At 54.8% G+C, this 24,178-nt stretch overlaps 1 protein-coding gene across 1 annotated transcript; it reads left to right on the forward strand.

Moving 5' to 3' along the window:
* Positions 1–11,793: 11,793 nt before the first annotated feature.
* Positions 11,794–23,973, forward strand: SELPLG (selectin P ligand). The gene is made up of 2 exons (XM_077765970.1): positions 11,794–11,957; positions 21,285–23,973. Exon 2 carries the CDS (start codon positions 21,290–21,292, stop codon positions 22,673–22,675), a length of 1,386 nt encoding a protein of 461 aa, XP_077622096.1. The 5' UTR covers positions 11,794–11,957; positions 21,285–21,289; the 3' UTR covers positions 22,676–23,973.
* Positions 23,974–24,178: the final 205 nt, after the last annotated feature.

Genomic DNA, 24,178 nt, shown 5'->3' on the forward strand with positions numbered 1-24,178 from the left:
CATCCCACCCCACCCCACCCCACCCCACCCCATACATTCTCCTAAAGTTGCTGAGTCGCCGAGAGCAGCAGCCAGGTTCGTGGGCAGCTCGTGGGTGGCTGCAGGAAGTAGCGGGGGCAGATGCTGTCTGTGCCCCTTGGTGCCCACGGTCAGGGGGCAGCCGCATGCTGCGAGGTGTTTACACCGGCTTTCTCCCACTTCGGCTGCCTTGCTGCTTTGCCAGAAGACCTGATGGTGACCATGTCCGCCCCAGACGGACGGCCGGGCCCCATCGAGGGAGAACTTCTGTTTTTTTAAAGGCTACTTCCCTTGCTGTTCTTGGTGTTCTGTGTCCAGAAAAACTTTTTGTTGGCTCTTAAGAATCCGTTAACTCTAAGTGGCCCCTCTCTCCTGCTAGCACGTTAGAATGTCCCAACGCCATCCCCGGACTCGAGCGTGAGTCATGGCCAAGGACGCTCACATTTCCTGCGAGACTGAAGGGGGTGTTGGCACACTGGTGCAGCCTTTCCAGAGGGCAGTGTGACAGGGTCCACCGAAGTCTTAAATGTTTCTACCTTTCGGCCCAGGAAATTGTGCCCCAAGGAAACCAGTGGAAGATCTCTTAAGGAATTAGCGGAGGAAAAAGTGGTCTAGGACACATTGCTTTTCACAAGCCCTCTTGAGGCTTGTGCATATACAATGTATATTTACGTGTAGAATAAACACGAGATTTGTTGCTGTGTGGAGGTACCAGCGGTGGGTAATTTTTATTTAATTATTTGAATTTTCTATCTCACGCAAATGTCTTTACTCCCAGAAAGAAGTTATTAAAACTAGGGGCGCCTGGATGGCTCAGTCAATTAAGTGTCCAACTTGGGCTCAGGCCATGATCTCTCTGTTCGTGAGTTCAAGCCCCACATCGGGTTCGCAGATTCTGTGTCTGTCTCTGTCTCTGTCTCTGTCTCTCTCTCTCTCTCTCTCTCTCTCTCTCTGCCCCTCCCCAACTCATGCTCTCTCTCTCCCTCTCAAAAATAAACATTTTTTTAAAAAGTTGTTAAGGGTTGCCTGGGAGGCTCAGGTGGTTAAGCATCCAGTTTCGGCTCAGGTCATGATCTCACGGTTCATGGGTTCAAGCCCCGCATCGGGCTCTGTGCTGACAGCTCAGAGCCTGGAACCAGTTTCGGATTCTGTGTCTCATTCTCTCTGCCCCTCCCTCGCTCGCACTCTGTCTCAAAAATAAACATTAAAAAATTTTTAAGTTATTAACATTAATGTATGGGCTGCCAGGGTGGCTCAGTTATTTAAGCGTCTGGCTCTTGGCTTTGGCTCAGGTCATGATCTCATGATTTGTGGGATCAGGCCCCCTGTGCTAACAGCACAGAGCTTACTTGGGATTCTCTCTCCCTCACTCACTGCCCCTCCCCCACTTGCTCTCTGTCTCTCTAAATAAATTAAAAAGCCAGTTCCAGGGGCAGGGACTCCTCAGAGCCCCACGACAATACCAGTGTCTATTCCTAATAGTCAGTAGTTAAACGGAAGGAAACTTTTTATTTTCAAGTTTAGAAGAAAAAATAAGTCCTTTTCCACCCAGACTTCTGCCTGCGGAAAACGTTTTAAATCACAAAGGAAAAGATACATTGGCTCCATAAAAATGAAATTACATAAGACTTTAATATGTCAAAAAAAAATGAAGGTCATGGAGGCTGGGAAATGTATTTTCATCCAATATGATATGAAGTGATATATTTCGATCTAATACACCTAATATATTTCGAGTAACGTGCTCGATCGCAGTCCCAGCTGCTTTCTCTGTTCGCGACGCGGGTGATCTGTGCTGATGTGCCCACAGCACCTTCCCGGCTCCTAGGAATGGAGCCCGGCAGCACGTGGCTTAGCACAACCAGAGGTGGGAGGTCAGTGCTAGGAGACACTGGGCATAGTGAGCTTTGTTCCCCAACTGCAAGTTTCTGGAAAAGGTGGAACAGAGAAGAAGGGAGAAACTGCTCCAGGTCCAAAGGTACCCAGGGGTAAGGTGGCACCAGGTTTGGTGGGTTGGCTCTAATGTGGAAAAAGTTGAGTTTAGAGAAGCCGCCATCCTCTTTGCAGCTCAGTGTATGGAAATGCAAGCAGGTCAGACAGCTGATTTTAAGAGCCAGGGTTAGTACGGGGCTGGGGGTGGCGAGGAGTGTTGGGGTGAGAGGAACACAGCTCAGGTTGTGGTAGGGACCCCTCCCTAAGGAGAGAAAAAGAAGAGAGAAGACTTCAAGGTCACCTAGATATGCCCCTAGGTGCCTACATTCCCCATGACCTTGTAAACTGAGACAGCCAGATCAGACCAGGTGTTTAGGTGTGTTACCATATATGGGAGACGAAGAAATAGAAGATGCATAAAAACTATGTTGTGTGATGTGGGCTGCTCCGTTCTTTGGGTACGAACCCAACTGAGCAACACCGGCACGAATGAAGTTGCTTCCTGGAAGGAAACGCCTCGGTGTCACGACATTCTGCGCGAGTCCTGCAACAAGGCAGCTGAAGGCGTGTGTCTGCTGCAGTTTGCTCCATCCAGGAGCGTGGGAAGCAAGTAGATGTCTTCTGTTCCCCAAACCATGGGGCGCTTAGCTTTTTGTTTTTCAATGGAGAGGCTTCCTCACACTGGTCTCAAAGACTGAATATTTTTGGAAAGGATGACGAGGTGGGTCTGCAGCAGCCCCGGAGAGATGATTCAGACCAAAAGCTCAGCAGGCGGTTGCAGCTGTCGGGACGGGACAGCTTCGGGGTGAGAGACCAGCAGTCAACAGGGTTGCAAAGGGCAAGGGCAGGCTCGCCCGGTGCCAGGTGCCGCGTGTGCCAGGGCTCAGATAGACATAAAGTGCCATCACCGCCGGCCGGTTTAGACGACGTCAATGGGTTCCGGAGGAAGGGGTCTCACCCGCAGGGTGCCTGGGGGCCCTGAGGGGCTGCCGAAGCCAGGAGGGTGGGGCTCCAGACTTGCTGAGCCTTCCCTCCACGGGGTGCCTCTCTGGTCCCCAGCTGCAGGCCCCGCCTTCACCGCAGCCCTGCCGTCTTCTCATTACTCACTTCCAGACACCCCCTCCCCCAATGAGACATGGCTCTGTTTGTCTCGACCTTCACCAGGCAAATACTTATTTTTCCAATGAGGTGCAAAGGGCCCAGAGAAACCTGTAGTTGAGTAAATGACCAAGTGGCCCAGCTGTTCGGTGTTGGGACCGCAGCTCAGTGCCCTGAGGGTCAGGACCTCAACCATCAGTGAGTATCTCAGCAACGAAATTCAAGCTCCGTGCCTGTGCAGAGACGGGTCAGAGAACTGGGAAGTTGCCCATAAATAACAGGAAGCTGTTGCAGGTTCGTTTCCGTGCCAAGATGATATTCGGCTCTAGAAGATAGAAAAGGCACCTCACGGTTAACAAACTGCTGGGCTGCTTAGGGCCACACTGGACTACGTGCTTCCCCCAAGACCGTAAAGTGAATTCCTCTCACCCTGGCCGCTCTCTACTCGGGGCCGTGGGTTAAAACGCCATAGGAAATGGCAAGGTAGAGAATCCCACGTAGGCATGTGGGCACCTGCCAGAAACTTCCCCTCGTACAGACACCAGACTGTTGTAGGAACAGCCTCGTAACTGGTTCCTCTAACACCACCCACCTGTTCCCGTTTTTGTGTCCAGAGTGATGTTTTCTAAAACAGAATCTGTCGAGATCTCGGAGGGGGACACAAGTGGTTCTGCTTGTCTCCAGGACTAAGGCCTGCTCTTCAGCCGCGTCTGAGAGCCCCCTTGACCAGCCCCCTGCCTCCCACCCTACCTGATCCCTGTCTCCTCTCTCATACCTTGCACACGTTCCGTCAACTCCTCATGTTGGCGGTAGCTTCAGGATACGTCCGTATGCCAGCTGCTGCTCACGCTGCCACTGTGAACCCACTAGTCCACGGCCCTGGCATCGCTGATGTGGACTGAGCTTCTGTGTTAGGCTTCTCCACAGAGAACCCATAGGATGTGTACGTATATAGGAAGAACAAGGTTTGTTATAAGGAAAAACCAGCTTGCGGTTTTGGGGGCTGGCCGTTCCAAGGTCTCCTGTCGGCAAACTAGAGACCCAAAAGACCTGATGTTTCCGTTTGAGTCCAAAGGCAGCAAAAAACAAAAACAAAATAACACATTGCTCAAAGAGCGGCAAGGGGATCCCTCTTACTCCCCTTTTCTGGTCTATCCTGGCCTTCACCTGATTGGGTGATGCCCACCCACACTGTGGAGGGCAGTCTGCTTTCCTCAATCTGAAGAGTCAAATGTTAATATCTGGAAACACCCTTACAGACACACCAGGATATTTGACTGAATAATCCAGGTACCCCCATGGCCCAGTACAGTTAACAACATCTGACAGCTTCCAAACCAAGCTTCCTGTTCCCTGCGTGAACGCTGTCCTCAACACAGTGCCCAGAATAACCTTTTAAGGCATTAGGCAAAACTGATGTGGGCAAACTAAGGCTCACAGGCCAGATCCAACCCTCTGAAAGTCTCTATAATAGCCCACAAAGGAAGAATCGTTTTTACATTTTTAAATAATGGTTGGGGAGGGGGGGAGACTTTAAAAAAAGAATAGTGCCGAGTAAAAAGCATGTGAAACTCAAGTTGCAGTGTCCATAAATAAAGTTCACGGGAACACAGCTGTGCCCATTCGTTAAAGCCGCATCTACAGCAGCTTCTGCCTTACACCCTCGGAGGTTAGCTGCAACCAGAGACGCTACGGCCACAAACCCCAAAATGTTTACAATCTGGCCCGTTAAGAAAAAGCTTGCTGACCCCATGTTTATAGAGTCAAAGCCCTCCCTGGGTTCTCCTCTCGGAATCAAAGCTGAGACCCCCACGTCTGGCTGGCCCCACCGCCTCCCCGACCTCCTCTGACAATGTCCCCTGGCTTTCGGGAGGCGCCCTGCCTTTGAGCTTTCCACACCCTGCTCTCTCCAGACCACCCCTCCTCCCCCACCCTAGTGTGTGCAAGGCTCACCACTGCTCTCCCTCCCCAGCCACCCCTCCGCTAACGGCTTATTTCCACCAGATCTAGCACCATCGGTGGAGACTCCGACCGTCTCCCCCAAATCGAATGTAAACTCCACCAGGACAGGAACTCCTTTCATTCACTGTTATCCCTGGGATCTGGCAGACTGCATTTAAAAAATACTTGCTCAATAAATGAATGAAACGAGGGACATGACCTGGGGTGGGGGCATCTATTGGATTGTCTGCAAGGCAGTACCCTGTTTCCGGAATATGACCCTCCCCTGACCCCCCCCGACCCCTGATGCCTGGGGCTGGGCCAATGCCCCCACCCCCATCCTTTGGAGCCACGTCTGGCGGTGCCAGATCCAAGTTTGCCTTCACAGAGGCCTGGAGTTCGGGGATGCGAGGGACCAAGCAGGCAGAGCAGGTGGGCGGTGATGGAGAATGGACTCTGGGTGCCTTTAGTTCCCTAAATCCATGCATAAAACCCAGCTGTGTTTCTAACCTTAAGTGCCACGAGCTATCCCAGGAATCGTATTGCCACGTAAGCCAGGTAGAGAGGAGCGTGTACCCAAGACTCCTCCTTCCTCAGAGCCCCGTGAGGGCTGAGATCCGGAGTTCTCCATCACTGTACCGCCCAGCCCCACCCCGGGGTGGGTGCTGGAGGCAGTGATCCCTTCAGCGACTACTGTTGGAAAAAGTCCCTGAGTTTGGAGCACATTTCTAGATTTGATTACCCTCTGGCCTTCCAGGTCTGGGAACAGCCCCTGCGCTGACTACCCTCCGGCACCCAAAGCTGACCCTCGGAACCCTGGGGAAGCCCTGGTCTCCTTCATTCGGGAGGCTTTCATCCCAGAAGCTGCTCCAGAGTGACAGCCAGAATCCAGGGCTCCCCAAGGTTCTGCTGCTGTTTGATAAGGGGAATTGCAAGTGGCCATTTCCCTTCTAGATGGTTCAAACTGGCAAATCACAGCCTGGGAGCCCTCCCTTCAGTCAAAGAGGATGTGTGTGTTGGGGGAGGGCGGGCAGGCAGGCAGTTGTGTATGACCCCTCCCCCCACCTCCCTCGCTCTGTTCTCTCTGAGATCTTTGCTTTCCTTTGAACGAAGGATCCCATGGCGGGTAATTTCCCGGTAATTTCCAGGGGCTATACCACCAGCTGGATGCTTGCTCAGTTAAAAGTCACAGGCTTTGTGGTCTGGTGTGGCCCTGGGCTCAAATCCGCCCCGGGCCCTTCCCTGAGCCTCACCTTCCTAGGAGGCAAGTGGCCGCTGGAGAAGGCAGGCATGATCCCAGGAGAGATGTGACCCCATCTTGCCCCGGTTTTCCCCATTTTCAGGGAAACGGGCATCTTTGCGGGAGGCCGGGTGCTCACGGTGAGTTCCCAGTAAATCCCGCATGGATGTTCACATCTCAGCTCTACCCGGCCTGTCAGGTGCAGCCCGTGGCCGTCCAGGAAATCTCAGGATTCCACGAGTGTTTTTCTTTTCTTTCTCGTTTTCCTCATTAGCTGAACGCATGGTTGACCAGGTAACCTGGTAAATAACAGGTGGAAGCTAAGCTTTGCTGGCTTTGGTCATCTGACGCTCCCTCTGGGTCTTTGTAGCCATTGCAGTATCCTTGTCAACTGGTGTGAACGGTCCCCCGCTCCACTCCCTGCCCAGAACAAAAGAGGAGCAAAGTGCACCGGAACAGGCCCCGCCAAGCTGATGGGAGCATCGTCACGCGGCAGCTACACGCATTTTCACGCATCGGCTGATGTAGCGGAATTGCACTTTGTGCATGGGCAGCCACTTCGGCGGGTCCAAGTAATCAGGAGGCTGTAAGGTGCTTGGGTATCAAATCTTTTGTTGTCCAAGTCAGGACCCAGTGAGCTTTAAGATGGTGCTGCGCCAGCAGAAATGGGGTAGTTAACCCCCTGGAGCACATTGTTTTTCCCCAAAGGCCCATAAATGGCCCTTGGTTCCCAGGCTAGCCCCACCACGGGGTCCGTATCAAGGGGAACCTCACCCCCGCTGGCTTCGCTGACCTGCAGCTCCCTCTGCACACCCCAGCAGTTCACATCGTGTTGGTAAGTGGCGGGAGCATCGCATCTCCTCGGACCAATCACAACAGGCAGGATCCGCCAGGAGAGGCTGTGATAATTCCTGTGTTTATTCAACAAACGTCTACTGTGATTGGACGCAGGCTCAGTAATCCTGCTCTGAAACCCTGCCTCTCCCGCTTCCTAGCTGTTTGGCCTCAGGCAACTTATTTAACCTCTCTGGGCCTTGTTTTTTTTTTTTTTCCCCATCCAAAAATGGGAACGCTAATAATACCTGCCTCGTGAGGCCATTGTGACCAATTAAATTATCAGTTTGGTTAATTGTGACAAAACTGTCAAGAGCCTAGGACAGTGCCTGGTTTGAAGAAGCAGCTGATAAATGTTAGCTTATTAAATGATAAATAAGCGTAAAATGTTGTTACGCTTATACGCCAGGCACTGTGCTTGGCCCAGGAGATGCAACAGTGGGCAAAAGAGACAAGGGTTCCTTCCGGAGCTTCTAGGGAAAGAGCGATGTATCAAGCAACCATGTGTGCATTGGAGAGGGGCACAGTGTCCTGAGATCAAGGAGTGGGGCTGGCGGTCAGGAAAGGCGTTTTCTGAGGAGATGGCACATGAACTGGGTCTGAACTGTGAGTAGGGGTTACTCAGGCGATGAGCAGTAAGGAATGCTCCAGGCAAAAGGAACCGTACGTGCAAAGGTCCTGTATCGGGAAGAAATGTAAGAGGAGCTAAAAGAAGGTTCTAGAACAAGGTGGCATGTGGATGAGAAGAGCTGGAGAGGAAGAGGCGGCTCAAGGCATCGACTACCATGTCAGGGATTTGGATAGTTATTCTAAAAGCAATGGGGAGCCATTGAATTCTGCACAGGGAGAGAGTTGATCTTGCACTTGGAGCAAGGATTATGCATTGGAGACTGGGGGCCCGAGACCTGTAGCTGTTCTTAAGTTTTAGGATGGAATGACTCAGGGAGTCAGAGGCGAGGCGACTGGGCTCTGCCTACATCTGCAGCCCAGTACGCTCTGAGACTCATGGATTTCCTGCATTGTTTTACACTAAGTGTTCGTGCCTCCACTTTCCAGATGAGACGATTTCAGAGAGCTCAAGTGAATCCCCGAGAGCCACACAGCAAGCTTAAAGTAAGGCTCCTGTTCTCCTCACTCTCAGTCCTGTGCTGTCTTCCTGGCTACATTCAGTGGCCCTGGATGGTGGCTTTTGACCTGGCCACTAATCTGGAGCCCCCCAGAGGGCAAGGACCGTGTGTCCTATGTGCGGCTCATTCCAATGCCTGGCACTTGTCAGGGCTCGATAAATGTGCCCCACTCTTGTGGGGACCCGTGTTTCATTCTGCGAGTTGCAGTTTGCTTCTCCCCACAGCCAGGGCCCTCCATCTTTCTAGGTCGGGGCCGGCCTGTGGGACAAGTCTGGCCCTCCGCCTGGTTTTGCAGGCGGTTTTACTGGTGCCCAGCTGCACCGATTCGTTATGTACGCACTGTGGCTGTTTCCACGTGTACCACAACGGGGCTGAATCTTTGAGACAGAGCCACAGAGCTGAAAAGATTTAGTCTCTGGCCCTTTACAGAAAAAGCCCCTGCTGATATTCTAGGGAAAGGGGTTGCCCTTCCGGGGAGTTTAGTCCAATGTCTGAGGACGTTTCTAACCCCCCTCCAGAGAATCCTTCAGGGTCAGGCATTTGAAGAGCATTTGAGGAAGTGACGCGACCGGCCCATTGCTGCCGCCAAGGGCCCTTAGGAAACCACGATTGGAAGCCTCCAGAAACACAGGGCTGGGGCGTGGGAAGGGCCGCTCCCTGAACACCCCAGAAGGGTGGAGATAGACCAGGCAGCCAACGTCTCGTCATCCTGAAATCTACGGTGTCCATAAAGTCCTCGCGCTGCTTAAAATCTCTGGTTCTGGATAATAAGGTCAACATATCAATTGTTATACATATTTTTTCTGGTTAAAAATATAGGGAAGGAAGCTGGGTGGGCAAGAGGAGAGCCACTCATCGCTGGGCCGCTCAGAGCGGAAGCCTGTACTCTTCCCGCGCCCGCCCTGAGCGCCCGCCTTCGGCTGCAGCTCTGCTCCTTACGCATCTCTACGCCTGCTTTTCCACTTGCGGGGCCTGAGCGCTTCGGACATGTGACTTTAACACCCGCGTCACACGTCATCGGGGGCAGGTTTCTGGTAGGGTGGCACTCACACGCTTGTTCCCAGGGGTCCTCTCACGTTAAGCACCACGGCTCCCAGCCTGGAAGGCGTTTTTCAGGGCCCCGCTTGCCGGCGTGGAAACCCGCTCGCTCTGAAGGCTTGGACCTCACAGGTGTTTGGTGCCAGGGGACGCGGCTTTGGGGTCTCCGCGCGGACCATGTGAGCCGGATTGCTGGTAGCATTTGTCCCTCTACAAGGTCCATTCGGCTGTGACAGTCTTCCCTTGGAGGAGCTGACCTGCCCCTGCGATGTTCCCTTCCTTCACTCGGGAGCTTGCGGAGAGCACGCACCGCACACAGACACTCAGTGAGGACGATCACGGCCAGGGGCCGAGAGAGACACAGAGAGAGAGAGAGAGCGCACAAGACAGCTGGGCATTCTTCCGGCTGCCAGACCTGGCCCTGCCACCGACTCTGTGACCTGGAGGAAAGCACAGACTCGCTTGGAGCCTCAGTTTCCCCATCTCCAAAGACTCAAGTCACATGAGCTCATACTATGCACAGCGTCTGGCGTGTGGCAGAGGCCAAGCCAAGCAAGGCTCGAGAGAAGTGACTTGCCACTTGCCCAAGGTCACACAGGCCATGAGAGGCCAGTTATCGCCACCCCCAACTCGCCGGCCCTGCGAGTTGTCCCCTGTAAGGACACTGCTCCCGGATGGTTTGCGAAGCTCACAGATGGCATAAAGGACCAGGGGTGGGGCCTGTGGTAGTTTCCTTTTCCCCAGGCTGTGCCTGACCCTCCAGATAAACAGCTTGTGGCCGCATCTGGGACGGGGAGGAAGGGATGCATCTGGGGGATGTGGGGCTCTGAGTCCGTTGGCTCCAGACCCCGCCCCCTCGGCCAAGCCTTCCCGCCCAGGGCCGCGGGTGGGGGGAGCAGCCTCTGAGAGCCCACTCAGAATTTAGCAAAGGACCAGCTCTCCCGGCCTCTTGGCCTGGAAGGGGCCAGGTCCCGCTCTAGGGTGACCTGGTCATTTCGGTTTGCCAGCGACGTACCCAGTTTTAAGCCAGGGGGCACCTTCAGTGTCAGGCAGACCGGGGAGGGAGTTCACCCTCCCCTCGCCCTCTGCCTCTTCAGGACCTCACTGTCGGTGTTAGAACTGTGGACCTGGTAACGGACTCTGGTTCAGGATGAGCTGCTTTGAGGGGTGGGGACCCAAGGTGGTCCGCAGCGGACAGACTGTCCTGTCTCTGACACGCACGTGAACGCGGGCTGGAACACTAATCCGGAATGCCTACGACCCGACAGTGGCCTCCGGCCCAGCGTGGGTCTGTCTCGAGCTTCTCGGTCCCTGTTCCTGAGGGCTGGCTATTTCCAAAGTTGCTAGGGAAGGGTGGGAAGCTCTAACCCCCCTTTTGGGGCCTCAGTTTCCCCATCTCTGCAGACTGGGGGAGTTTTTGGTCCCTTCTAGGATGGAGACTCTATCATGGTGAACACCCACTGGGTCTCCAGTTTTCATTTTTTTAAAGAATGTTTTAATGTTTGTTTCTTTTTGAGACTAAAGGGGAGAGAGAGAGAGGGAGGGAGAGAGAGAGAGAGAGCACGAGTGGGGGAGGGTCAGAGAGAGGGAGACACAGAATCTGAAACAGGCTCCAGGCTCTGAGCTGTCAGCACAGAGCCCAACGCGGGGCCTGAACCCACAAACCGTGAGATCAAGACCTGAGCCAAAGTCAGACGCCCAACCGACTGAGCCACCCAGGCGCCCCAGTTTTCTTTTTTTAATGTTTATTTCTGAGACACAGAGAGACAAATCATGAGCAGGGGAGGGGCAGAGAGAGAAACACAGAATCTGAAGCAGACTCCAGGCTCCGAGCTGTCAGCACAGAGCCCGACGCGGGGCTCAAACCCACGAACTGTGAGATCATGACCTGAGTGGAAGTTGCACACCCAACTAACTGAGCCACCCAGGTGCCCCCAGTCTACTTCTCCCCCCTCTACTACCCCTTGGAAGGCCGTCCTGACAACACCCCGCCCAGGGTGGTTTCGGGGCCCCTCCCTCCATCACCTCGCGGGGACATTACTGTGTGTACCGGTCTGTTCACTCGTTCCCCTGCCAGCCTTGCCCAGAGTCCGGACAGGGAAATAAGACCAGCACGTGTGGCCCTGCTGGAATTCGCGGTCGCTCCCCCTCGGAGAAGTCACTGATTGGAGCTGAAAGGACCCCGGGGCGCCTGGAGATGGCTCTGCAGAGAGTGACTGCATCGCGCTTGCAAACCAGGAAGTTGTGCGTTCGGCGGTTTCTGCCGCCCCAACTCCCTTCTCGGACTGGAGTCCAGGACCATCCTTATTTGCATCTGGTCCCTCCGTTCCCTCCAGGGCAGGGCCGCCTCAGCCCTGCCCTCCATCACCGCGGGGTCACGCTGGGGTCCTCCTTCACCAGCCCTCCCCGGAAAGCTCCCATGTGCTTCTGGGTGTTTTGGTGGCCACAGGAGCCCGAGAGTGACACTGGGCTCGGCAGATCCCCATCTCTCACTACCCACCCAGTCTCAACCAACGTTGTCACCAAAGCTTCACAAACAAGGGGGTGTGGCCCGTCACGTGGCCCCGTCTGAGTAACCACATTCTCGCTTCCTTCTTTCACATAGGCCACTGAAGGCCGGCGGGGTCTGGGACCACGGCCCCGGGTGCCACAGCAGTGCCCCGTCACGAAGGTGGAGAAGCCGCTTCTCTGGGCTCACGCGGCATCTGTCCCATGGTCTGCTGAGCGCGGTAAGTGCCGGCTTGCAAAGCCACAGGGAGTGGCCCGGGGGCTGGGGGGCCAGCAGGCCTGGCCTGCCCGACAGCCGAGGGCAGTCCCGGGGCAGGACCTGAGCTCCGAACCAGAGCTCAGGGGGCTCAGGATGGAGGGTGCGGCCTTATTCTGTGGTCTCTTCCCGATCCGGATCCTGCTCCCTCAACTTGCATCCCGCCCTCCCTATCAGGTCTGCTGGCAGCTGCCGGCATGGAGAGGGTGGGGTTTCTGAGTATGAAAAAAATCAGAAAAATCAGAAGCGTTCCCCTAAAAGTTGCACTACCCCCCCTTTTCATACAAGGCATGGGGAGGTGAAGGGGCCTGCTCAGAGCAGAGCTGGGGTTAGGGCCGGGCGATTCCAGAAAGGGGGCGCAGGTGCAAGGCTGTCCGGAAACCTCTGAGGCTGTGGGTCCATAAATATATGGTCTCCAAAGCTGCGTTCTTTTTTTGTTTTCCTCTCACTTTGTTTGTTTATTTATTTATTTATTTGAGAGAGCGCGCAATCATGGGAGGGGCAGAGAGAGAGGGAGGGAGAGAGAATCCCAAGCCGGCTCCAAGCTGTCAGTGCGGCACCCTGCACGCAGGGCTCAAACTCACGAACCGTGAGATCCTGACCTGAGCCAAGATCAAGAGCCAGGAACTTCACTGGCTGAGCCCCCCGGGCGCCCCTCCAAAGCTGCCTTCTTCACACTTTCGCTTCTCATAAAGCTGAGACGGTGACGCTGGTCCCTACCGAATCATGAAAACATCAGAATTAGGACACTAACTAATATTGCTAGCAAAAGAGAAAATCATCATCAGAATTAGAATACTTTTAGTAATTTGTATTTGGGGTGCTTTAGGGGCATAAAGGAGAATGGGGGAGGTAGTACCTAAAGCTATGGCCCCTGATGCGTGTGCACACGTGCATGCGCATGCACACATGCACACGCACACACACACCATAGACAATGATCTAGGTCTCCAGTGGCCTGGAGTTCTCTTCCTTCCCTCCTGGATCGTCTTGTTTTCCTCCTCTCCCATCTCTGACTTTGAGCCCCCCAAGACCAGGCCTCTCAGTGGGCAAGGTGCCCAGGAGGTGCCCCCAGCCCCAAACCCCTTGATGGCTTCCTTTGGGGCTTGCCTGGCCACACCCAAAGTGGTAGCAGCCGTCCTCACCAGGCTAGGCCAGCAGCCAGGGGCGATTGAAACCGGAGAGCGGAAGGGATCCGGCTGGTCAGGGAGCGTCTCCAGGGAAGGCCAGGCGGAAGCAGAGCCTTCAGAGGGGCCGGGAGTCATCCAGGAATGCTGTGCCACCTTTTGCAGATGGGAAAACCTCGGGCGGGCTGTGGGGGGTGGGGGACAAGCAGCTGCCCACGGTGGCTGGTCCCGGATACGCTGCGGCCCCATCTGGTGGCGGGACCCTCGCGGAGCCCACGGCCATCCTGGCTCTGGCTTCTCAGTTCTCAGTCTCTGCGGGGTTTGAGCAAGGAGATAGATGGGGGAGGGGGGATGCACCTCAGGCTAGAAGGAGGTAGGATGGCCAGAGTGTGTCTGTGTGCCTGTCCGTCTGTCTGTCTCCACACTTGTTCAGACAGTCCTCACTTGTTAAACTAAAACCAGGGAAAGTTCCCTTTGGATTCATGTGTGCAAAATAGCTGACCTCCTCTGGACCAGGCTAGCCAATTCGGGGTCCCAAAGGTGAAAGTTAGTTTTTTGGGGGGAGGGGTAGGTGGGCCAAACCCCCAAATCTTGGCCATCGCGGTGACTTGTGTTTCCACAAAGGCTATGGAACAGCAAACAGGTGTGTCTGCGGTATTCAAATGTGGGGGGCGGAGGGGCGCCTGGGTGGCTCAGTCGGTTGAACATCTGACTCTTGATCTCAGCTCAGGTCTTGNTTTAAGGGGAAAAAAGTCTGAAAGGGCTGCTCGCTGGGGGCAGGGAGATGCTGAGAAAAGGTGGGGAAGTGCAGGCACCGTGCGGGAAGCCCCAGGGCGCATGTCCGGGCACTTGCTTGCTGGTGGCCTCTGCCCCATTCATGAGGCCACATTTAATGAGCCCCCAGGAGGCCAGAGGAGATTGAAACCTGGATAGCGGAAGCGGGGACCCAGTGGATACTGCCCTGTACGAGCTTGTGGCCGCTAAGTGCCTGCCCCTGGGTGTGTGGTGTGAACAGCAAGGCCTCTCCTGTCCCGCTTGGAGCTTATGGGCCAATGGGAATAGATTTTTAGACAGTAAACATTTTATTTATTTTTTATTTTTTTATTTTTAACTTTAATGTTTATTTTTGAGAGAGAGACAGACAGAATGTGAGCAGGGGAGGGACACAGAGAGAGGGAGACACAGAATCTGAAGCAGGCTCCAGGCTCTGAGCTGTCAGCACAGAGCCTGACACAGGGCTTGAACTCAAGAACAGCAAGATCATGACTTGAGCCAAAATCAGAGACTTTAACCGACTGAGCCACCCAGGTGCCCTATTTATTTTTTTGAGAGAGAGAGCAAGAGAGAGAGCATGCATGATGAGCAGGGGAGGGGCAGAGAGAGAGAGAGAGAGAGAGAGAGAGAGAGAGAATCTTAAGCAGGCTCCATGCCCAGTGTGGAGTCCGACATGGGGCTCGATCCCACAACCATGAGATCATGACCTGAGTAGAAATCAAGAGTCTGGGGCACCTGGGTGGCTCAGTCGGTTGAGCGTCTGACATCAGCTCAGGTCATGATCTCACGGTTCGTGGGTTTGAGCCCCAAGTCAGGCTCTGTGCTGACAGCTCAGAGCCTGGAGCCTCCTTTGGATTCTGTGTCTCCCTCTCCCTCTGACCCTCCTCTGCTCACGCTCTCTCTCTCTCTTTTTCTCAGAAATAAATAAAAAACATTAAAAATTTTTTTTAAAAAAGAGTCAGATGCTTAACTGACTGAGCCACCCAGGCGCCCCAAGTAAACAAACATTTTAAACGGTTTGAACAATGGAAATGACTCTGCCTGAGCAATCCAGGGTGGCTTCTTGTAGAAGGTGCCGTTTGCTCGACTCTGGAGAATAGATGAGATGAGGCTGTGACTGTGAGGTGGATCTGGAGCAAGAGCAGCCAGGTTCAAGTTCCTGAGCCCTCTCTTCCTGGGTTTGTGACTCTAGGTGCCAAGTGGGCCTCAATTTCCCCATCTTTCACATGGAATTCACAGAGGAGGTTGTAGGGCCTGAATGAGCTAACAATTCATGTATAGCTCCCAGGTCAGTGCCTGGAACCTTGTCTGCACTGGACACGTGTGATTTGCAAACCAGGGATGGGCGAGGGCGTGCTGTAGACACAGTTGTCTCGGGCTCCCTGTCCCAGCCCTCTCCCACGAGATCAGAGGTTATGTCAGAACTATCCCTGGGTGGGGGGTGTTTCGGGGAGATGGCCCTAAATGCAGAATGACAAGGACAACAGCCAGCCATTATTGAGCACATAATGTGTGCTGAACACTCCGCCTGAGCCAGCTCACTTCAACCCACAACCGCCCCCCGAAGTGGTACCATTGTCCTTGTATTCCAGATGAGGAGCCTGTGGCTCAGACAGGTGAGTTCGGTCGCCCAAGGTCACACAGCGTGTAAGGGCCAGAGAGCTGGGACTGGATCTCGTTTGACTGGATCGGCTCAGATCTGATCCTGAGCTGGGCCAGGGCCTCTCCTGTTCACCAGCATCGAGAAATGCCCTTAGGTCCGAGTTAGAGGGCCCCTGGGCCTCGGTTTGACCTGCTTGCTAATCTGGAAGCTTCCCTTCTCTTGGCGGCTGTTTAACCCGCATCCTGAGCGGCTCAGTCTTTTAGAACCTCAGGTTCCAGACTCCGGAGTGCCGGGATCCCTGGGATCCGAGCTTCTGAATGCAAGGTCCGAAGCACCTTGCAGTGCCCCGGCCGCGTCTCCCCAGAGCATTCCAGGGCGGCCATCTCTGGGCCAGGGCGTGGGCCCCCGCCAGTACAGCCTGGGTGGGGCTCGGCCAGAGCACCCTGGTTTTAGGGTGAAAGACAGGAAACGGGCCGTGTCTGACCCACTGTGTTAGGCAAGCAGGAAGACAGATAGGATGTGACAGCTCTCCCCACCNCACACCCCCCGCCCTGTGGTAAGTGACCGTTTTCCTGCCTGGGGTGGGGGGGGAGACGGGTGTAAACAGGGGTTCACCGGTCTGAAGAACTGACTTCACTCTTCTGAGCCTTGACGTCCTGATCTGTATAATGGGGATTGTAAAGGCCAGGGCCGGAGTGGAGGTGAGTAGGGCGGTAAGATGGTCCAGCCGGGGGAAAACGGTGTGCCGCTCTCATTCCGCTACCGCTTATCTTAGGTCAGGATTCTTAGGTTAGGAGGGAGGCCGCCGTGCCCGTACCTTCCCTGACTCGGAGATTTCTGTTTCCTCTGCTCCTCCGTCCGGCAGCCCCGAGAGGCTCTCCCAGTGAAACACTCCCTGCGGGATGCAGTGTCAGGGACCTTCCCCGCGCCATGCCATTTGATTCTCAGAACATTCTTTGAAGCAGTGTCGCCCATTTTACAGATTAGGACACTGAGGCTCCGAGAGGGTCCGCGAGGCTCAGGTGACACAGCCGCTGAGCTGAGCGGTCTCTTCTCCACCCCAAGTTGCCTCTGCAAGCAGGGGAGGTGGGGACCGGCACAGGGAGAGGGCAGGTGAGGGGGAGAGCCCCCTCCATACCCTCCTCCCCGCCTCCGGGCTGCAGCAAGTCAGGTCCAAGGCGCCTCTTCCGCCCTGGAACAGGCAGGTGGGGACTTTTGTTTTTGTTCCTATCCTCTCTGCTTCCAGGAAGTGGCCGAGGGCTCTGCCTTCCAGGAACCGAGAGCTGCCCGGGGGGAGGGGGGTGTGAAGGGTACAAGTCTTCATAATTTTGAAATAGTATCCAAACTGGCGGCTTCTTCCTAAAGATCCCCCCACCAGGAAAGCAGGGCCCAGGTTAGGCATGTACTCTACCCCCAGGCAGGAACCCCACCCATGTGCAAAGAAACTGCCTCCTGAAGAGGGAGGCAAAGAAGGTGCACATGCATGGGCGGGGGTGGAGGGGGGTACATTTATTAAGCACCTACTGGGGGCGGGGGGTTGGAACGATGGGAGTTCGGAGCGCACGGCCAAGAAAGCTTTCTCGAAGACGTCTTTGGTGCAAAAAGGTGATTTTGTTGAAACACAGGGACAGGGCCCGCGGGCAGGAAGGGCTGCGCTGGGGTTGTGAAGAGGGTCTGGAGTTGGGGGAGGTAAGGACACAGGGAGGCCTCCAGAAGGACTTTGAGGTGCTGGAGAGGCCTCCAAAGACACCCGAGGCCTCACTGCTGTGCAGCCAAGGTTGCTTTCCCTCCAGGGAGGCGTGAGCTAGGACGCAGGGGCTCCTGGAGGAACGTTCTCGTCTGCACTTGCCCGTGGGCTGCAGGTTCTAAGTACATGTAATCCTACCTGCGTGTCCTTCCTGCCCTTGTTCCCCACATCGCTGTGGAGCGAGGGTGAGCAGGCCTCCAGGAAACTGAGTCTATAGGTTCCTGGAGATGAGGCTGTTGATAAGATTGCCTTTTTTCTTGTAATTTACCAAGACATTTGTAGGCGGGTGGGTCCTGTATGACTGTGAGCTCTATCAGCTAACCGTTGGTTTTCTTTCCTTTGCTCCTGGGCAGCCGGGAGTGCCTGAGGAATGTCACAGGCATCCCACCTTGGGGGGCGGCGGGGGGGGTGCTAGCTCAGGCTTGGCCCTCAGCTCGCCTTATGGCCCCTCCTCATACTGGGACCCTGGAACTTTTGAATCCATTATCTTGTTGCATTCCCTTAACAGCTCAACGAGATAGATGTGCTTTGTTATCCCCATTTTACGGATGAGAAAACCGAGGCTCAGAAATTCAAGGCCTTACAGCTTGTATGGGACAGAATGGAGACCTGAACATCTTTTTGCCTGGCCCCATAGCCTGTTCTCTCAATGCTGTGCCCCATGTAGCCCTCAGGACATACGGGGCTGACCTTTCTGAGGGAGATGGCCTTCAAGGTCCTCCTTATTCTCAGTCTGCCTTCCTCTCAACTGGGTCCCAACCCCAGCCATAGATACAACAGGCTCAGGTCTCTTCCAAGCCTTTGATCCTTCTACCCCCTCAGCTAGGTCAGATTTCTCCACAACACCTTCCTGAATCTTCACTGGGTTCCAGTCTGATCTCTGCCAGCTGTGTGCCTTTGGGCAAGTTGCTTTACCTCTCTGAGCCTCATTTCTCCTCAGTAGAATGAAGATAATTGTGAGTGATGAGGTTTTGGAGTGATGGTGGGGTTCAGAGCTGACGGCCAAGAAAGAATTCTTGAAGACATCTCTGGTGCAAAAAAGGTGATTTTATTAAAATTTTTTTTTTTAATGTTTTATTTATTTCTAGGAGAGAGAGACAGAGACAGCATGAGCAGGGGAGGGTCAGAGAGAGAGGGAGTCACAGATTGAAACAGGCTCCAGGCTCTGAGCCGGCAGTCAGCACAGAGCCCGACGCGGGGCTCGAACCCACGAACCGCGAGATCATGACCTAAGCGAAAGTCGGACACTTAACCGACTAAGCCACCCAGGCGCCCCAAAGGTGATTTTATTAAAGCACGGGCAGAGGCTGTGGGCAGAGGGAGCCGCGCTGGGGCTGGTTACTGGTCATATACTATGGAGTCGGGGGAGGTAAAGTCAAGATGAAGTTTCTCTCTTTTTTAAATTTATGGACTGTTTCTTTATTTTTGAGAGAGAGAGACAGACCATGAGCAAGAGAGGGGCAGAGAGAGAGGGAGACGCGGAATCCGAAGCAGGCTCCAGGCTCTGAGCTGTCAGCACAGAGCCCAACATGGGGCTCCAGCTCACGAACTGTGAGACCATGTCCTGAGCTGAAATCAAGAGTCAGATGCTTAACTGGCTGAGCCACCCAGGCGCCCACAGACTGGCATTTTGGAAAGCAACATAATTCTAACTAACAAGTGGAGGAGGTCAGGTTGAGCCTGGGAGCTGAGGGGCCTATGAGTCAGTTACAGTCCCTCAAGGAATGATGAGCAGCTGGTCTCTGCTCTAAATGATGTGAAGTCCAAGGAGAAGTACTGGAAATGATCCAGGCTCTGCCCAGGCCCGGCGCCAGGGATTACCCACTGCTGAAGGTATTATATCCAAGGAAACCAGGAGCACCTGCATCCTGGCCCAGAACACAGCTCTCTCTAACCACGGGACTCTCAAGTGCATGATTCTGGATCCCATACACAACGAGCCAGCGCCAGGGGAAGCGTAAGGGGAGAGAAAGCAATCAAGAAAGCATGGGTGGTCAGGGGCGCCTGGTGGGCTCAGTCAGTTGAGCGCCTGACTCTTGATTTCAGCTCAAGTCATGATCTCATGGTTCCTGAGATCGAGCCTTGTGTTAGGCTCTGTGCTGACAGGATGGAGCCTGCTTGGAATTCTCTCTCTCTCTCTCTCTCTGCCCCACCCCCACTCTTGTACATGTGTGTATGTGTGTGTGCGTGTGTGTGCATGCGCGCATGCACGCACACGCTCTCTCTCAAGAATAAATAAATTTAGGGGCGCCTGGGTGGCTTAGTCGGTTGAGCATCCGACTTTCGCTTAGGTCATGATCTCGTGGTTCGTGGGTTCAAGCCCTGCGTCGGGCTCTGTGCTGACTGCCAGCTCAGAGCCTGGAGCCTGTTTCAGTCTGTGACTCCCTCTCTTTCTGACCCTCCCCTGCTCACACTGTCTCTCTCTCTCTCCTAGAAATAAATAAAAAACATTTAAAAAAAGATTTAAAAAAAAGAATAAATAAATTTAAAAACATATATATACGTATACACACACACACACACACATATATATATAAAGAAAGTATGGGGGCGCCTGGGTGGCTCAGTTGTTAAGTATCCGACTTCAGTCAGGTCCTGATCTCGTGGTTCGTGGGTTCAAACCCTGCATCGGGTTCTGTGCTGGCAGCTCAGAGCCTGGAGCCTGTTTCAGATTCTGTGCCTCCCTCTCTCTCTGCCCCTTCCCCGCTCATGTTCTGTCTCTCTCTGTCTCAAAAATAAATAAACTATTAAAAAATTAAAAAAAAAAAGAAAGTATGGATGTTCACAATGCCAGGAAGGAAGACCAATAGGATGGTCAAAAGGAGAAGCACTGCCCTTTTTGGCTACTGGTCAGGGAGCTGAAGGGTCACAGCAGAATGGACCCCCAGGCAAGTGAAATGACTATCTACTGCCTGAGGGCAGGACTGTTCCAAAACGATGTGTTTTCTCCTGGCCTCAGATAGTACAGCTAATGGCTCTGGGCCCTTGAGGACTTACAGGTTAGGCTTGCTGATGGAGGCAAAATAGCTACCCTTTTCTGGAGCTTGTGATGGGAACAAAGTGCTGAGGGCTGTGTAGGGCCTGTTGCATCCTCACTACAAGCCACAAGGTAGGTACTGTCATCCCAAATTGTGTAAGTGAGGACAGAAGGGAACCAGACAAAGCCGAGACAGTTAGAAAGGATGAGGAAAACATAGAATCTGAAGAACAGTCTCGGGCTATGTAGGGTGGGAGCCAAGACAAAGGAGAGTGGAATGGAGAGACATGGAGAGATGTATTAGGAACAGTCTCCTCCAATAAAAAGGTCTCAAAGGGCCAAACAAGCAGCTTTATCCTATACAGCCATGGTCTTGAAACTCTTCTGCTCACAGAGCCTGTCAGTGGACAATACATGTGCATTGATCTATCTATGAATTGTATACAGGTACTGCTGGACTCAACATACCATAAATGAGTACAAGAATAGAAATTACGAAGGGGATGACATAACCATATTACCGGAAGCTCTAATATTTCCTTTCTATACCCCGGTGGGCTGTCTTGCCTATAATTTTAAAGTTTTAATCAAAAATGACACGGAGGCAAATAAAATTTCTATGCTCCATGTAAGGAGAAGTGCAGGGCTCTCTGGATACATCTTGTTAATGCTCAGGGGTGCTGGGGGGTGGCTCAATCGGTTAAGTGTTGGACTTTGGCTCATGGTTCACGAATTCCAGCCCCATGTTGGGCTCCGCGCTGACCATGAGAAGTCTGCCTGAGATTCTCGCTCCCTCCTCTCTCCCTGCCCCTCCCCTGCTCGCACTTCCTCTCTCACTCTCAGAATAAATAAACTTTAAAAAAGAAGTTAATGTTGATAAATAATAATGGCCTTTATTTGCTGGGGTGCGACTGAGTACCAGGTCGTGAGGATGCTGAAAGCTAGGTGCCTGCCCCGGGTCAGGCACACCCCCCGCTGAGGCTCTCCGGGGACACGCTGGGGGGTGCTCGGCATGCCCAGGGGTGAGGCTGTCCTGATGTCCCTGTGTCCGTGTGTCCCTCCAGGTGCCATGCCTCTACGAGTCTTCCTGCTTCTGGTTTTGCTGGGCTCTGGCAGCGGCCTCCAGCTGTGGGAGATACGGGAGGATGGAAGCAAGGAGGCCCCAGACCCTCTGCTTGTGCGGGGCCGGAGAGAAGTAAGGGAGGATGCGGAAGACGACATATATGACTACATGGGCACGGACCCCCCAGAAATGCTGTTTACAACCATCCCTGGACCTGTGGGCCTGACCTCCAAGCTTCTGGCTGAGATGGCCACACTGGGGCGGAAGGGTTCTGGAACTCCCACAGACACTCCGCAGGCAGCCACGGGGGCCTCCATCAGCCTGGACGCAACAGGGATGGCTATGGGGAATCTGAGCATGGAACCCACGCAGGGGGTTCCTGTCACACTGGACCCTCTGAGCAAAGAACAGGTCACTGCATCGCCTCCCATCACAGAGTTTCCATCCACAGAGGGGGCTCCGTTCACAGAACTGGCCACCATTGAGGTCCTCTCCATGGGGCCACCAGACACAGAGGCAATGACCACGCAACCTCCAGCCACAGAGGTACTGGCCACAGAACCCAAGGCCACAGAGGTCCTGTCCATGGGGCCAGCAGCCACAGAGGCACTGGCCACGGAACCTGCGGTCACAGAGGCACTGGCCACACAACCCAAGGCCACAGAGGCCCTGTCCAGTGAGCCACCAGACACAGAGGCACTGACCACGCAACCTGCAGCCACTGAGGTACTGGCCACACAACCCGAGGCCACAGAGGCCCTGTCCACAGGGCCGGCAGCCACAGAGGCACTGACCACACAACCTGTGGCCACAGAGGCCCTGTCCACAGGACCAGAAGCCACAGATGCTCTGTCCACGGAGCACACTGCCACAGAGGCCCTGTCCACAGATCCTGCCACCATGAAGGTCCCACCCACAGGTCCTGTGACCACTTGGCGCCTAACCATGGCCCTGCTTGTGCCCTCTGATCCTCACAACAGCACCGCCATGGCAGTAGTCAATTCATCTGATGGCTTCATCAGACAATGGAAAGATCAGCAGGGTCTCTCCCCCAAGAGCCCTGTGGCCCCCACAGCCATGGAGGCCCCGGACCGCATCCCTGTGAAGCAATGCCTGCTGGCCATCCTCATCCTGGCCCTGGTGGCCACTGTCTTCCTTGTGTGCACGGTGGTGCTGGCTGTCCGCCTCTCTCGCAAGAATCACATGTACCCGGTGCGCAATTATTCCCCCACGGAGATGGTCTGCATCTCGTCCCTGCTGCCTGAGGGGGGCGAAGCGCCCGGGGCCACGGCCAACGGGGACCTGCCCCATGCCAAGAGCCAGGACCCCAAGGCGGGGCCTGGGGAGGGCCGCGAGGGGGATGACCTCACCTTGCAGAGTTTCCTCCCTTAGCCCCCCACCCCCCTGCTCGTCCACCCGAACGGGACCCTGGCCTCCTCGCCCGCTCCAAGGCCCGCTGGGCCACCACTGAGCACCCAGGCGCTGCTCCACGGGTCTGGGCTTCCTTGGGGCGCCTAGGGAGGCGGAGCTCTAGGGCAGCGCCCCCGGGGGTGCCCCACAGGATGGAGAGCCGATGCACTGCGGCCAAAGCAGGACTGTGAGCCACCTCATCCTCCCTCTGGCCTCCAGGGGACCCGGGAGATCCCCCCACCTGTCCCCCACCTGCCTAGGCTCCCTCTAATGCCTTCCTCGGCTAGAGCCTCGTCCCCAAGCACCCAGGGAGGACCCCCCCACCCCCATTTTCTTCTGGTTGCCGTGGTCACCACGCAGGAAAGGGGCATTTTGGCGGGAGGAGTGCTGAAATCGGAAGGCCATTCCCTGTCCCTCTCCGACTTGGGGCAGCTCGGGTTTTCTTGGGCGTCTCCCCAGGGAGCCCAGCACGAGACCCTGGCCCAGGAGGGCTGGGGCGGGCTTGGAGAGCCCAGGGCTATACCCTTCTTCAGGGCTCTGTGCATCATCGAGCTCCCTTTGGGGACAGAGTAACCCTGAGGCTGCCCTCTCTCATCTGCAGAGTGTCCACGTTCAGGGTGGGCTGTCTCGTTCACCGAAGCATCCCGCTGCCCACGCCTGGGGCAGCACAGGCACTCAGTAAATATTCGAGGAACTGCTGGTGGGTGACCGCTTCAGGGCCTCAAGGTGCTTCCTTCTGCTGGGGCGCTGGTCCCTTGCTGCTTGCCCCCAGCCCTGGCCCCACCCCCCTCCAGGAAGCCCCCCGTCTGGGCCTTAAGTTGACTTTGGTATTGCCTCTTGGACACTGGGGCCATCCTGGTACATCCCTGGGCAGGCTGTTGGGGGGATGGGGGAACTGGTTCTGAATCGACTTTATTCAACTCCCCCCACGACCTGGTCCTGGCGTACAGAATTTGGTCCCCGTCCCAACTGTGACAAATGCGTCCTCTCAATGTCAATGCCATTCTCACCGGAACCCCCCCCCCGACTCCCCTTGAGGGGCGCTGTCTCCCATTTAACACCCACTCCTCACAGGGCTGAGCACAGCTGCGGCCTACAGGGTTTTTGTACAAAGTTTGGGGCCGGCAAACTTTTTGTTTTAGCGGCCAGACCAAAACTATGCTTTGCAGACCACGTGGTCTCTGTTGTAACTTGTCAGCTCCATCCTTGGTCCTCGTAGGTTGAGCGTGGTCACTGGCAATGTGTCACAAATGTTCTAATAAAACTTTATTTACAAACGAGTGGCAGGCTGGGTTTAGCTCTGTGTTCGCCGAGCCCTTAATTGAGTGCCGGGTAAGTGGATGGCCTGGTTTGCGCGGGACGTTGCTGAATTTATAGCACCAGGAGCCCTATCCTGGGGGACACTCCTCAGCCCCATCAAATCAAGAAGTTGGTGGCCCGATTTAAGCAACACCCACCGTGTGCACGCATTACCGCCTTCGGACC

Source organism: Crocuta crocuta, unplaced genomic scaffold, assembly GCF_008692635.1.
Source record: "Crocuta crocuta isolate KB4526 unplaced genomic scaffold, BGI_CrCroc_1.0 scaffold339, whole genome shotgun sequence".
NCBI lineage: Eukaryota > Metazoa > Chordata > Mammalia > Carnivora > Hyaenidae > Crocuta > Crocuta crocuta.